This window comes from Sander lucioperca, chromosome 6, assembly GCF_008315115.2.
Source record: "Sander lucioperca isolate FBNREF2018 chromosome 6, SLUC_FBN_1.2, whole genome shotgun sequence".
NCBI classification, from domain to species: domain Eukaryota; kingdom Metazoa; phylum Chordata; class Actinopteri; order Perciformes; family Percidae; genus Sander; species Sander lucioperca.
In genome coordinates this window covers 18518642-18535408 of record NC_050178.1, presented here as the reverse complement: position 1 = coordinate 18535408, position 16767 = coordinate 18518642, and the positions used below count along the sequence as shown (strand labels likewise).

The 16767-nt window shown below is 40.7% G+C and overlaps 1 protein-coding gene across 1 annotated transcript in view; it reads left to right on the top strand.

Annotated features, from left to right (window-relative positions):
- The first annotated feature begins 5062 nt into the window (after positions 1-5062).
- Positions 5063-16767, top strand: part of angpt4 (angiopoietin 4) — a 71074-nt gene continuing 59369 nt past the window's right edge. Inside the window, exon 1 of the mRNA XM_031277249.1 lies at positions 5063-6069. Within this exon, the coding sequence (XP_031133109.1) occupies positions 5662-6069 (408 nt within the window). The 5' untranslated portion in view covers positions 5063-5661. The remainder of the gene's footprint in view (positions 6070-16767) is intronic.

Genomic DNA, 16767 nt, shown 5'->3' with positions numbered 1-16767 from the left:
ACATGCCTCGCGGTGCCGTCGGCATAATGTTCTGTTTTGTGTGCCAAGTTGAAATAGAGTGGAAATCACGCCAAAGTGGCACAAACCGGAGTGCACCAAGAAAAGAGTGTGCAGATTTTTTGCTTTTATTTCATGCTATGCACAATACATCAAGTGTATACCTACACAGAGAGATGAAAAAGAAAAACTACAAAACTTGTTAGTGGTTGTTTTAGCTGCCAAGGTAAGGGAAGTAATAGCGAAAGCATCAACAACAATAGCTAGTCAATTTAAAACTAATAAGGAGATAATCTGTTTGAAGTTGTATTCTATTAAAGGAACATGCTGACTTATTGGGACGTTAGTTTATTCACCATATCCCCCAGAGTTAGATAAGCCCATACATACCCTTCTCATCTCCGTGCGTGTCGTAACTGTATACATACTGGGAACTATATTCTCAGAAGGCGAAGCACTGCTACTTCTGTTACTTGGGCGGAGTGATTTGCTCGCAGATTTAGATTAGTTCCCAGTATGTATACGGTTAGAAGATGGCTGTGTCTCATGTGACCTAGTTATTTTTACACGCTGTGACCATACAAATCACAATATGTAAATAGGAAAATGTTGGCCTTATTTTGTCACTTATTGGGAGTAGTAGGCTAGTTGGAGCCAGTTACCTCCAGAATCTGTGCTAAGCTAGACTAGCGGTGGGACAGCCAGACAGAGTTACGACACGCACGGAGACGGGAAGGGTATGTATGGAGTTATCTAACTCTGGGGGATACGGTGAATAAACTAAAGTCCCAATAAGTCGACGTGTTCCTTTTAATACTAAATCTTTGGGATGAATCGTTGCCATAGTCACCGCAGTACCAGCAGTAATGAAAGTAACAGAAGAGTTTGTAATTTCAGCATTATGAACATGAAATGGTGATATGAAAAGGTTATATAGGCTATACATTCTCATCTGCAGATTGTAGTCACCCTTTATTAGAGCCAAGATGGTTATTTTCTCATAGAGACTCCATCATCTGAAAGCCCAATCAAATCCTTTCTTGTTTGTCTCTCACTCTAAATCTCTTTGTCTCCACAGTCCTCCTTATTTTGACTGTTTATTTTTCATTCTTTTTTTTTTTTTTAAACCTCCATCTGTCTTCACCTTCTTTGCAACTTTATCTGAAGTAATCTTTTTTGGCTTTACACGTAGAAGAGAAACAATATGCAAAATAACTTCAATATTTCAAAGCAAGTACATCACAGAGATAGAAAATCACAATACAGTGAATGCATCATGGTGACCAAACAAATACATTTTAGACAAAAAAAAATGTTCTCACATGTGGTTAAATGCAAACATTATGGGGTTTCCTCCCAAAAATAGAGAAATTATTAGAAAAAATTAACCTCAATCAAGTCATCTCAAACACCGCATGTAAGTTTCTACACAACTTGAAACATTCAGCAATAGAACCGCTTAAACCAGTAGTAACTAAAAACTGTCACCAGATGAAAAAAACTGCCAACCACATCATGGTAAATGTGTCCAACAGCAAAGAAGGAGAAGGAAGACAAATAAAGAGACAAACATCAAGTTTATAACGGGACAAAAAGAAAAACAGACATAACTGAAATCAAATCCTGGAATAAAAAAAGACACATCCTCATCCGTCCGTCCGTTCCCACAGAGGGAAGGTGAAAGGGCTGTTTCATGACTCGTGCCCTCCTGTTATTCCTCATATCAGCATGAATAGAAGAAATTCTGCACACCACCCGGACACAGAAGTGGAGAGCACAGAAATATCTCAGAGCATGTCGCATGTCTTTGGCATTGTACAGTAGGATGATAACATTTTGTAATGCAGCAACATTTTTGGGATATAGAGGTTAAAAAAAATATGTTTATTGGATATACTGTGATTTTAATGACTTATAAGAATGTAACTAAAATGAGAAGAGCTTTCCTATGTTGGCTTTTGGATACTCACCAAAAAGGCTTTGTAGTTGTGTCGTGACATACTGAACAAGTCTCCCTCTGACCACATTTGGTACCAACAGAGCATTTCTCAATCACCATGTTAAGAGAAGCACCCATCCTAAACCCTTTATCTCCAAGCTTATCTTCTCGAGACCCAAACTCAACTTTCAAATTTGGTATTTGGAAGACATTTTTGGATGGATGAATATAGATTGAAAAGAAAATTCATAAAGGAAAGGTATGGCCCTGAAATACTCTAAATAAATGGACCGATTCCCACCATGGACAATTGTTGCATGTCAAACCCCCACTGCTATCCCCCTCTTTTCCTGTCTGCTATCAAATGAAGGCAAGGATGTCCAAAAAAATATAAATAGAAAAAAAAAAGAACATTTTGGTCTGTACAGCGATGTCTGCAAAGATGTGGGTAGATCTTTGACTGTAAGTGGACTTAACCACCGGGACGTCCCCCATTGCTTTCTGGAGTATCGTTTTGAAGCTTCGAGTTTGGTATTTTGGTCGATAAAATCTTGTTTTTTTGGAGTCAGAAGTGACCATATTTGGACAACAAGGTGGAGCTAAGTTATCCAATATGGCTGCTAGCGCTAGCTAGTTAGTTAGTTTGCCAGGTGCAAAAATGAACAGATGACTCCTTATGCCGGAATTATGCTGTCAGCGTTCGCGAGTGCCCAAGGGTCCGTGTTGACGTTAATGTCGCCATCAGAGGGCGTGCGCGTAGGTTCTGTGTGGACGTCTGCATACTTCCAATTTGTTGTTACAGCACGGACTTTTAGTACAATTGAACGCTAAACAAAACTTTTATAGGCGACAAAAATGTTACAGTCCACTTCCTAAGAACTGGAAACACACTGTGAAGTAAAAAGACAAGAACACAACACCCAAACTGGACAACAACACTGGGAAGCCACTCGTCAATCACAACATAGCCATGCCCTTTAAGCATCCCCTGTTTTATTGTCTATTTTCTTTTCAAATAAATGGGCCCATAATATACAAAATGAACATTATGCTGTATTGAAGAAGACTTGAAACTAGAGAATGACACTACAAACTCAGTATGAAAATGTTTACTGAGGTAATAAATCAATTGAGAAGGAGGCTCATTTTCTCATAGACTTCGAAACAATCAAACTTCTATTTGCAACCAGTGGCGTCACCCCCCTGCTGGCCATTAGAAAGAATGCAGGTTTAGGGCACTTCCGCATCGACTTAAATATTTAGACCTGCAGGTTGCTGCTTGGTAACCTGACTCCGCCAGATGGATTGCTTTGCATTTGCTCGGCATATCCATCTGGGAACTTTCTGTTGGAGAACTTTTGGGAAGGGGCGAAAATACTGGTTAGCTGACTGGATAAACCATTTGTCTATCACCACCTATGTTGGTGATAGACGGGCCAAATCAACCAATCAGATCAACGATATATCAAACTCTTGCCGAAACCAGTCGGGAGAAGAGCAAAAACATCTTTTCCTCCAAGAAAAGCCACCACTGCCTTTTTTGCTCTTCTTTCAATGAAGGAATACTTTCTAACAAACCCGCCTCAAAACCAACGCTGATTGGTCGGTCGTTTGGCGAACGGCTCCAAATTTTCTCTGTCTCAAGATGCCAGACTGATCTGCGAGTGGAAAACTGGAGCTCACGAGATCAGGACGGTCTCACAAGCCAGTTTCTGCTCATTTCACAAAACGTTATTGCATACTATCATAATTAAACTTTTCTCTCTTTTAAAATAGAAAATGAGGCAACAAGAGGATTTTGAGCGGCTCTATGTATCGCAGCTCTGTGCACCAGGCTCTCGGTCCACTCCTGTTCCCATGAGAATGATCTCCGGTTGGGGCAGAAGCCACTCGCTGTGTAACCCCTCTGCTCTCCCCCAAAGGACCAATTGGCTAACATTAAGTGAGCGAGCGACCCTGCCCTGCCAAAATGGAGATGTATGCCGCAGCATAGCAGTAACAGTAGACCGAGGTCAAGCCGGACTGAAAATAAGACTGTATTATGTCAAAATAAATAAGGAGGATGATGAGAGCAGAGTGTCCTCTCTGACCAGCAGAGGATGGTGCAGTAACAGTGCTTCTCAACAGAAACCTCATGTTGCTCTTTGTATCATTGCTGCCTTTTATTGTTTTAAGTTGAGGTATCACATTTATCACATTTTACGATTTTTATCTTCGTGCACACATCTGTAAGTGTATTTTACCCGTATTTGTATCAGTCAACTTCTGCAGAACAGTTTATCGCTGTGCAAATAAACTCAACAATTAACAACTCGCATCGCCCCCCCCCCACACACACACACACACACACACACACACACACACACACACACACACACACACACACACACGTAGAGCTTGTGTTTCATAAGCCTGGGACCAAGCCATCTGTCTGGAACTAATCTTTGTATGTATTTCCATGTAGAGTGAAGAGCAGCAGGACAGATGAGATGGTACATCCTGCGACAAGGAGAGATTCCAAACCAAATGTATGTGGACTACGTGGTTTGCCTTGGCCCCCTGATCTCCCATGATGCCCCAGAGCATGGCTGTGTTCAGAGGACAGAGTTAAATCTCCAGCCTCCAGCTGCTGACTCAGTATGAATGACCATACAAGGAATTGGGATTTACTTCAGAACTGAAATATCAGTTTGGAGAGAAGATTACAGCTGCTACTAAACCATGTTTAGATCTCTCTTCTTTTCTTTGTCTTTCCTCTGTCGGTCAACACTTCAGTTTCTTTTTCTGTCCTCTTTTTCTCAGTGTTGTCAGTGATGTCTGTCTTTTATTTTTGCCTCTCCTCTTTTTTCACTCTGTTAATCTTCCCCCTTTTTCTTTTTTTTTCTAGCTACTTCTCATTCCTTCTTCCCTTCCTCCCACTTTTCTTTTCTTCTCAGCCTACAAATAGAGAGGGTACTCCAATAGACCTCCCTCAGGTCGCCTGTCCCTCCACTCCTCCCTCTCCTCCTCCCCCCTCATCTTCCCTCCCTCGCTCATGCCTCCTTTTCTCAGCCAGCACCAGATAAGAAGGGGGCAGAAATATTTCTCTTCGGCCACTTCTGAAACTGGAGCCACCAGAGAAGTTTGGACATTCACTATTCCCTATCCTTAACCACAACCTCTATTTTCATCTCTTTCTACTCACTTAACTTACTCTCCATCCATATTTTTTCCCCCTGCACTTGGCACGTTAAGAACAGGAGGGAATTTCAAGAAAAACATAACGGACCTGCCCAGGCTCAAGCCAGTAGACCCATCCTGAAACATCTTCATCAACAAGAAAAACCAGACAACCGAGAACAAAATTAAGACACAAGGACGAAAAAAAAGGGGGGGAGAAGAAAAGAGATGGATCCCACGTATTGACCAACACATCTGATGTACATCTTCACCGCAAGTGGGGAGAGAACGGGAAACCACAGGACAGGTGTTAGTTTCAGTTGCTGCCTTTCAAGAAAAGTGTGATCCATAAGCAAAGTTATCTCCTGAAATTTAACGGAACAAGCTTAAGTTGCAGAATCAGACCTGATGGATTGACTGGTAGGTGCAGAGACTTGTGCATGACTCATTCTGCATCCTGCACCCAGATGTGTTCATAAAGTGAATTGGGGTCAAAGTGTGAACGAGCTTCTCTTGACCCTCTTCGCACTGAGAGAAGACACTTCGTTACAGTCGAAGAGAGCGTCATGAAACGTTTAGATCTCAGCGGGGGGTTGCTGCTGCTTCTGCTGCTTTGGACCGTATCGGCCGTCGCTGATGCAGCCGGTGTTGCAACCCCAGAACGAGGAGGAGCTGGAAGAAGAAGAGGTAGTGGTGGTGGCGGCGGTGGCGGTGGTGGTGGAGGAGGAGGTGCGGAGAGGAGAAGGAAGTTTCACCGCATCCAACATGGCCAGTGCAGCTACACCTTCATCCTGCCAGAGCTGGAAGCATGCCAGGGCGGAGGATCGCCGTCACGGGCTGAACAATATGGTGTCTCTCGCGGCGGGACGAGCATCTTGCAGAGAGACTCGCCGCCGATCGACGGTGAATGGTCGGCTCAGAAACTGCAGCACCTGGAGAGCACAATGGAGAACAACACGCAGTGGTTGCAGAAGGTAAGAGGCCAATTGCTCTTTTGCACACATCAATATATCATATGTAAAAAAAGACAGTTGCAGAAAAAAAAAACTTTTCATCTTTACAGAGGACAGATGAAGACGTTTGTGAATGTTTTGGTAATTTTCACTAAGAGCCTTGTTAAAGCTCAGCTCATTATAGAAGATCTTGTCACTCGATGCATGATTATATAGGTTAATATCGAACTACTGAACATACACTAGAGAATGGCTGAGTGTTTTGTAGTATTGATATGACATACAGTACATGTTGATGAATACTCTGTTCCGGACCGTTTAACCCCTTGATAGACCTGGAGAAACTAAACAATAAGAAACTATGTGTGACTCAGGATTCCATCAACGGAAATGTCATTTTCAGCAGCTGTGTACACAGTCTGTGTGTGTGTGTGTGTGTGTGTGTGTGTGTTGTGTGTGGGTTGTTATTTTAGATTGTAACGAGGTTGATTTGCTTGCTTGGTGATCTAGAGGACAGAGATCAAAGTTTCAAGTTATTGCTCTGGATGAGTGGCAGCTGGTTTCAGTCAAGAAAAAAAGCAGTGAGCAATTTCCCTCCTGTTGTCCTGTTTTCCTAACAAACTATAATTCCTCCAACTGTTGTTTCATTAGAGCTGTGACTGCGCGGTGCGTAATGAGAGCCAATGTAAAACCGTGTTCCTCGTTACTTGCATCTATCCCTCAAAAGTGCTGCAGAAAATTCTTATTCTAGTTAACTGGTGTCTGATGAAGGTCTGAGTGACTGAGTTTGTAACTGATTATGAGATGGATTGTACACCCTGTCTCTCTCTCTCTGTTGTTAGATCTTGGACTTTTTTCCTGCCTACCAGCTACCTTTTTCAAAATGATATGTTTCTACGGTATTTTTTTGTTTTCACCCAATTTGTTACGCTTAGTTCCCTCTGGACTGTCACTCCACTGCGTGTCACGTGGAATCACCCCGTCGCTTCTTTTGACCTGCCAGTGATGAGCTTCACTGGGAGAGAGTAACACATGGGGAGGTTCATGGTAATCACCCAGAACTCCCGACCAATGTGCAAGAGTCCAGACCAACCGGTAGTAGTCGCTGGTGCAACGACAGGGATAAGATCCCTCACTGGCCTCTAGAGTTGAGTATCGTTTTTTTTTTTTTTCGATACCGGTGATAAAACGATACTTTTAAAACGGGCCGGTGCCTGAACCGAAATATATATAATATATTTATAATGTATATAATATAAAATATAAAAAAGGAGCACAAAACGACAGTTGGCGACATTAAAGAACTTAAAGAACTAAGGCTTGTTTATTGCTAAGGCCATATGGTCAAAATGAAATGATTGATTAATAATGTAATAACAATAACTTATAACAATTACTTACTTCACCAGTAAGTTGCTGTTAAACGACAAAAAAAGCACCAGATGGGAAAAGGGCATTTTACAATAACTTAAAATGCACCACAAGGCTGGCGAGTTTCAAGTAAACGCACCGTCTGTGTGTTGTTTTTAATACAACGGCAGCTGCAGTCAGACTGTTACGTCCCGGTGTTGGAATCCTCTACAGGGAAATTCAGTCACAGCAAAGTCAAATGTTTAATCCAGCTACTAGCTAACGGTAATGTAGAGTCCCGTGCAGCGATGTTTCTGAAAAAAAAAGTCAGGCACCAAAATGAGGCACCGAAATTGTCGTCCTTATTCGGTCTCTATTACTACCGTTGACGTCAGAACTCGAACAAAAACGTCGTATTGGCACTGCGTTTCGGTACCCAACCCTACTGGCCTCCCACGCACAAACACCAGTAGTGTGCACTGAAAACGCACGGCCAAGCCAGTAGTAGCACTACCACGAATAACCACGAATAGCCTTTACAATACTTACAACTTCAGACAAGACTATGACAATGCCATATACGTATATACATCAATTTATTAGTTGTTGCTTATTAAATTAATTGCCAACAATTTAACTTAATTAACTTGAATATCTTCTGAGTTGTGAACAAAACAAAACATTCAAGGATGCATCATGGGCTTAGGGATACACTGATGAATTTTTTTTCTTATCATTTCCTGACATTTTTGTAAACCAAACAACTAATCGATTAATCAACAAAAATCATCTACAGATTAATCGACAATGAAAATAATCGTTAGTTGCAGCCCTAATAGTCATTAGTATAAGTCTGTAGAAATTGTTTTCCCAATACATCTTGTGGATGTTGAGATATTTTACTGGCATGAGTGGAGACTTGCTGTTGGTGCCACATGCAGAGTCAGGGGATTACCAGCGGAAGTAGTATTCATCCTCTGGCCAACATCAATATCGCTTCACCATTTCATGGCAAGTCATCCAAACAGTTTCTGTCTGGACCAAAGTTGTGGACCAATCGACAGACCATTGCCATCTGCGTCCGCGCTGACAGCGTGGCTAAAAGTAGTAAAACCAGATTTCATTTTTTTATTTAAATCAAGTAAATAACATTCGATCAAGCGAGCAGAAAGGTTGGTATGTGACAGCTATGAAAGCATCTCTGTTACATAATCACCACTGCGATTAAAGCTTTAGTGCGTAACTTTTTTATGTTAATGTCTGTTACATTCAAGCCATTGCCAAAGGAGTTGCTACAAAGCTAATCAAGACTATCTACTACAGAAGCTCGAGTGAAGATAATGACCTCTTCTGAAGAGTCCGTCATGTTTTTTTAATCCTCCGTGTCCTCCATGGTTACAAGCAACTGCGTGAAGGAGGGGTGAGGGTGGTGCGCGATCACGGAAGGCTTGTATCATATGGACGCATCCACAGTTTTGTTGTCATTACTTAGAATTCCTCATGAGGAGGACAGAAATTACGCACTATAGCTTTAAATGTCCAATGTGTAGGAATTTGTCCCATCTAGTGTTGAGATCATATATCGCAATCAACTCTCTCGCACCGCGCAGTTCAAAGTACGTATTACAGCTACTGTAGCCTTCACCATTCAAAAAGCCGGTCTCTTGCTCTTTTCAATATCCTTTTTCTTTTTCTGGGCGAAGAAGAAGACTCCTGTTCCTGAAATTTGGATTTTGAATACGTGTGGTCCTCCATGTTTCCTTCTTCCATCTTGCCTTGGCCGGGAAGCGATGATACCCATTAGCAGCATTAGCAGCATTAGCAGCACCTGTGAGGTTATCATGTGACAGCGAAAACGCGAAAGGCGGAGCAGTATGTCCTGTATGTCCCTTACCGGCTAACGTATTTCAAGATAGCGCATGAATATGGAGCGTCTACCCCAATTCATGTGAATGCAAATGTAAAATTTCAAGCCAAAAGGAATACTTGGAATTGATGGTGGTGGTAAATATTCATGAAAAATGGACAAGTTTGTGAACGGGCAACACAGATTTTGATAATGAACAAACACGTTACACACTGGACCTTTAAAGGTCCATTCATATGTACAGGAACCACATTTCTTTAATTAATGCAATGCGAAAGAAGCATCACACTGTCAGACATGGTTCCTTTTGGTTGTTGTGATCAAAGATAAATGTTCACTGAGGGTTAATACAGTAGCCTCTACACACTATATAGGGCCTCTTCCTGGGTATTACAGTTGTTGCAGTTCCTCCCTCAGCTCCTGATAGTTAAAACATTCAGTGACGTGCAGATTGAAGTGGTTTGGGTGCAGCAGGTGATGTTGGTCCATGAAATCGGATTAGTGAAAGAAAACATTTTTGAAAGGAATGTGTGTGTGCAGGGAGTCTCCATTCATCATCATTAGAATCATTTAAACGTCTTCGCCGCGGCATGAATAATGCTGCTGTTTCAGAAGTCCGAGTCGGTATGAATCATCATTCTTACAGAAGGAATGCTGAGATAACAGCATATTTATTTAGCTTTCGAAATGTTTGACTCCATCTCAGCCTTCAGAATGCTGACGTGTAACGTAGATGGCGTTTGGAAAAGAAAAAAGTGCAACTTGAAGCACGGTGGTATCCTGAAAATTTGAGAAGTAAGCAAATGTTGTATTGAGTCCCTTTTCGACACAAAACGTTGCAGTGTGGAACCAGAGGAACTAAACTATAAAAATAAATATCCCTTTTGCACATTCTTGTTTGTGTTATGTGTGCTATCTGAAGAACCGTAAAAATGGTGTGCTGATCTCTTTCTCCCGTTTTTTTTGTTTTCTAAATTGACTCAAGGCTGGCGACAACAATTCCCAACTTTGTTTTTACCGTTATCAAATAACAAGAAATGTAAGACCCTCATCCTAATATTGATATCAGAGTACCCTCTTGTTTTATGATAGAGGAGGTTCACAAGTTATAGTTGCTGTTGTATATTTGTTCAATTAATCAGGAACGGCCAGCGCTGCAAACGATCCTACACCTTTTGGAAAATACTTCCACAGAGCAGGGACATTTTTAGCACCTGGAACTTTAGTACAGGAACTACTCAAGTTCATGGTTCCTCTAGGTCCTCACAAGGTTCTTTGAGAAAGTTCCTGCTGTAGAAACACCATATTAGTTTTCACTATTTTCTGAAATCTTATAGACCAAACGACTAATCGATCGAGGTTTATCAAAAATCAAAACAATCGTTGCTTGCAGCCCTTTTTTTTTAAATGATATATAAAATAAACAAAATTGCAAAAAACAAATGGCTGATTGTGTTTAAAAGGCAGTGGTGTGGAAAATGTAATTCTGAACTTTCCTTGAAGCTCTATTCTTGTTGTTGATCCACGTATCATTGTCTAGTTTTTGGCCAGCGAGTGTGATTTGATATTTTACTTTAATACTTAAACTTACCCTAACCCTTAAACGCTGCATACAGGATCAATCTCCTTACCTCTGCAACTCAATGCATTGTCTTCCAATCCGATCTCCTCGTTTTAAGAGTTTGATGATCAGCTCAGATTGATACATTACATGGATTAGATACATTCCAGTGTAAGATTATTTCTGCAGCCCACTGGAGTGGATTTTTTTCCTCCTGCTCTGTGAGTATCTGAAGGAGGGATTGAATGACTTCACTAGAAAGATTTTAATCTGCAGAGAGTTTAAATTCAGAGTGGTTGGATTATAACCACTGAGATTTCACGGGTGTTTTTAACAAGCCAGTATGTGTGTGACAGTATGTGTGTGTGTATGTGTTTACCACCCACACTGTTGAGCCCCAGAGGAGACATGGGTCAAGTCCAGAGCTGAGCCCGGCAGCAGCCCGACAGGAGACAGAGAGGCGACCTCTCACCTTCAGGCTTCGGGATCTAATCGCTCTCTGACTCAGTCACGTTTGTTGCCGTCCCCTCATCACAGCTTTAATTCAATTCAGATAAAAGATAACTATGGCTCCTCTCAGTTTCTCTGTCCATCCCCTTTCTTCTTTCTTCTTCTTCCTACTCTCTGCTTAAAGTTACAGCACCAAAGCATCAGAGAGTTTAGGTATTTTTAGGGTTGAAGTGAATTAAATAAAATTCCTTATACATGTCCTATTCTAGTATGACGTGTCTCTATTCAGATTAAATTAGAAAAATTGTGTAATTTGGTTCATGTCCTATGAGTGTCCTTTATGTTGCTGTTAATGAGAGCTATTTTTTAACTTTTTTTCTTTTGTATTTAACGAGATAAGTCTCCTACTATTCTTCTAGTCAACTACTGCTAACTACTAATGTAGGTTGAAAACAGGATTGCAATACAAACAATACAAACAGTCGTAGATTACACAAAAGAGCATAGACCCAGTTAATCTAATTAGCTGTTTATTAAGCCTTTAAATGCATTATGTTTGTGATGAGCTGCAACTGATATTTATACATATTATTGATGATTCTGCTGATTATTTTCACAAGTAACCTAAATCTTTGCATGTCAGAAAACGGTGAAAAATTGTTTGTTTTGTCCAACCAACAGCCCAAAATCCCCCCAAAAATAAGCAGTTTACTATGATGTAAGACAAGGATAGACAAGTAAATCCCCCAATTGAGTAACTGGAACCAGAGGATGTTTGAATTTTTTGCTTGAAAATAAACTAAAACGATAAACCGATTACCAGTTGCTGATTGATTTTCTGTATACTATTGTAGATTTATTCAATAATCAACTTATTGTCTCAGCTCTAGATTGTTACAAATCAAAGCTTTGTGCATACACTAATGTAAAATGCATTTTCTAAACATAACTTTTTTTTTTTTCCTTGTAGACTGCACAACAAAAGTTTTGATATGATGTAAGAGAAGCAGAATTGCACAAAGCTAAGTTTTTCTACAGAACCTCAGCTGTCTCGCCTACAGTCTGGCTGCAGTGAAGTATACCATTATCATCACCATCGCCCCCATTCAAATTCAAATTCTTCTCAATATTTGCGTTTCTCATGCTGTCACCGGTGGCAAATGTTCTCTCTCAGAGCCCAGGAAGTCACAAATCAGATCTTAAAACCAGAACCTTTGACGGAGCAGCTAACACGGCGTTTGTAATGTTGTGTCACCTCATTGTTTTTGGAGTGCAGTGACAATGTGAAGCGAACAGCTGTGATCTGACAAACCTGAACACCATTCAGCAGGTTTTTTTCATGTTTTTTTTTTTTTTTTAGCCATGCTTTTAGCATGCTAATAATTATGCTCACCAGGACAGTGTTCGCATTCAGATATTAAACAGACACAATGTTTACCATGTTCACCATGTTACTTTAGTATGTTAGCATGCTAATAGTTGCTAATAAGGACTAAACACAAAGCACTACTGAGGCGGATGTTAATGTAATAAGTTGTTCAGGTATTTGGTCATAAACCAAAGTATTGGACCTGATGATGGTGCTAGAGCAAAACTCAAGGAATTACCAAAGTTATTACAATTCATCCTGAGGGGAACATGAACGTGTGAACCAAATTTCATGGCAATCCATCCGATAGTTGTTGAGCTATTCTTAATTGAATCCACAAATGTCAACTTCATGGTGGCACTAGAGGAAAAAAGTCAGAGGATCCCTAAAGTCACTAGGATTCATCCTCTGGGGAACATGTATGTCTAATAAAAGTAATGGAAAGATAATTTCCTTACTGGCATTACTGCCCAGGAGTTCTGTGAAATGAAGTCTGAAAAAAGCACCCACTGCAAACTTAAACAACTCCCACTTTCAGTATTACTTAAATCGGACACGAGTACGTTGAGTTTTAAGCTGGAAACTGTTATAAAAGTTCATGACATCTTTTTAGCTATAATATCAATAAAAATCATACCCGTAAGTAAAATAATACACAATCTGTTTCTGCACCAGCAATAGTAAGCCCAGTTCAAAGTGTAAAGTTTCCGTCGTTCTTTGATTTCAGTGGGGCCTCTGCAGCGGTTTGGTGGTTTTTGAGAGAGTCGGTCCGTAAACAGCAGTAAGTGAGGTAGTTAACAGGGGGCTTGTTTAGTTTTCTGCCAAATGACTGACTTCAAATGGACCTGAGACTGAGAGAGACAGGAAAGCCACTGTGGTCAGATCACAGCCCGGCTTCCAACTGCTGCTGCTACGATACGATGCTTTGATGTGCTCAGAGGTTATTTGGATGATAACCTGCAGAGAGACAAAGAGAGAGAAAGACAGCAGCGACATAGAAAATCTGATGGGATAAGAAGGAGAATGTCAAAGAGAAAGCGACGACACAGGGGATATTTTAATTCAAGATATACTGTCAGTAGCTTGAGGTTTGTCCTGGAGTGGAAAATAACATGGAGAAATAAACTCACAGTTGGATGTCAAATGTCAGTCGAGCTGCAGTTTATGGTATTTATTATATTGAGGAAATGTCGTCATACATTTAAAGGTTTTGCAAACATGTTTATGATTACATTTTAACTACAGTGGGGGAAACGCTTTACAGGCCTACAGCAGAGTAACACCACTCACCTCTCAGCAGAGTGAAACAAATATAGAGTAACCTTGTTTGCAGACTTTTTTTATGCCTTGCGATACATGTTGTTTTGCAGAAACTTTTGTAGAAGACCGATTAGCATCGTGGTCCTGTTTCTGCAGTGGAAGCAATCCCTACTCCTCTCATGGAGTAAGTAAACAACTCTATGCTTCTGTGGGAATGAAAACGAACGCCAGCTTTTGAGTCTGTATGTGTGGAACAGCCCGTTAGGACTTGGTGGATACCAAAACTAAGGAGGTAGAGTGGGCCGTCCTTTGACCACAAGGTTGGCTGTTCGATCCCTGTCCGCATGTCGAAGTGTCCTTAAGTAAGACTATCAACCCCAAGTTGCCTCTGATGGCATGCCAACACTTTACATGGCAGCTCCGCCATCATCTATGTATGTGTGTGTGAATAAAAGGCAAATTGTAAAGCGCTTTGTCCGGTAAAGTAGAAAGGCGCCGTATACATGCACTCCATTTACCAAAACAGAGCTAAAATGAAGTGGAGAAATTGACTTTTATTTATGCAGTAGTCAAAAAATGTGTTAGCTTTAAAACTGCAACAGACAAACGTGCAAATCCTAGATTTAATGTACACGGTTGAGTGCATATCGGCGCAAATCCTACAGTTACACAGTTACAGTTGCTGTGCCCAAAAGTGACAAAAAAATCTCGAACATTCAGCTCTCTGGTACTCATGCTGTCCTACATCACAAGTAGAATAATAACAGACTGTGCTGAGAGTATTCACAGATTGATGTCGGTCTGGAAAAAACACCTGGTGCGTGCTCCATCATTCCTCACAACCACACATCAAACAGCTCGGAGCAGACCCCACTGACAGCACTAATAACAGCCTAATGGCAGCCATTATCTGCCCGTCAGCCTCCTCCAGTCCAAACACAACTGCAGATAATTCAGCTCTCATTAAGCTGCAACTGGCTTTTTAAATACACCGTTAAAAGTGCATACACACCAGGAAAACTGATTTTAGATTGAATGAGGAGGACAATTGAAAAGAAAAAAAAAAATCCAAATCAGTGGAGTGGAACCTGTGGCATTATGAGCTCACAGACAGTGATCCACTATGTGATCCAATAAATCCTGCCTCCCTTCCCTTTGCATCTCTTCCTAGTGTTTTTAGTCAACAGATCTTCTGTTGAAAAAGCTGCTGTGGTGTTTGAAAGAAGGCAGGTTTGATTTGAGGTGTCCATCCCATCCTGGAGCAAGACACTGCAGACTTATCTTACTTAGGACACATTCACATTCTGTTTATAGGGGTTTTCGTCTCTGGGCTTATCTCTGAGTTTATTCCCCTGTTTGGAAATGTTGGGAATGATTATTAAAGATTGGAGGCAGTGATGGGAACAGTTAAGGTTTGGTTTTACCGCAGCAGGCAGTTTTATTGTGTTTGACGGGAGTGTGTTTGAGTATTTTTTAAAAAAAGGTTTGACTGCTGTGTGCTGGCTGGTGGGTTATGATCTAAAAATGTAAAGGTCAGATTCTCGTGTGCTTATGTTATACACTGCAGCTTGACTTTAGTTTAGCACCCAGTGTTTTTCCTAGCTTTGTGGAAGACCTAGGTGCGTGTATTTTGCGAGGGGGGTTATTAAGAAAATGTTAAGTTTTTCAATAAAAGAAAAATACAATTTCCCCATACATTTTGTATCTCTTTGTGGGATTTTGCGTCTTTTTGTAATCGTGTTGTGTCTCTATTTGGTCATTTGTGTCCCTTTGTGGTTGTTTTGCGTCTCTTTGTCACATCATTTTGGACCGTTGTTATCACCATATCTGTGTCTATAACGTTGGAATAGCTAGTGCAGATAATCAATAAATAACATTAAAAAAGCTGAAAGACAAAATTTAAATCTAAAGAAGTCCAACTACAATCATTAGAGCTGGAGAAAGTCTTTTAGTTACATTCATTTGGCTAAGGTGCTGCCTCAAACAGCTCGGGTTCTGCACCTAAACCTTATAATGGGGAGGGGGTGTGGGCAGACTCTGTAACAAAGACGTAACAAACCTCATATGACTTTTTTTGAGGTTTCATTTTATGAGATGTAAACAAGTTTGAAAAGGACATTGAATTGCGCAACCTAATTACGCAAGATCCACAAAATGACGAGGAAGCCATAAAAGTAGAAATTGAAAACATAAAAAAGCAGAAATAATGCAGGAAATGGGCTCACAAAGGGAAGTGTCTGTGGTCATGAGTGCGAGAGTGCCCTCTATTTCTGAGTCAATGTGACTAAGACGGACGTCATTCAGATAAACCTACACGTTAGCCTGCAGACTGAAGTAGACGTCCATACATGGTCATGTGGCTAGCACATAAACAGCTAACCTAGCGGTGCTTCTATTAATTTATTCTCCAGGTCTCTGAAGTCTACTACAGGAATTAACACCACTTGATAGATGTATTCCCTCATTTGGTGTTTGAGGCTCATTTTAAAGGCTCATATATATGCTCCCTTTAGATACGAATAGATGCGTCCATTTCAAACAATGTAACTGTCACTGCCCACATACTTCCATGCGTTCTTTACGCTGGCATGGATGTTAAGCAATACGTCCTTATTCTGCTGATTCACTAACAGAATGACACCGTTTGTGTGTAAATAAAGTAACCAGAAGGAACTGGGAAGAAAATCAGACATGAGCATCCAGTTTTGTACAGTAAATGGTCCCTGAATAAACAGACCATGCCCTCTATATATACTGTATGAGTCTCTCTGACTGCCACTAGTCATGTTTCCATCTAATTGTCAAGCGAATTTTAAAGTGCTCATATTATGCTCATTTTCAGGTTCATAATTGTATTTAGAG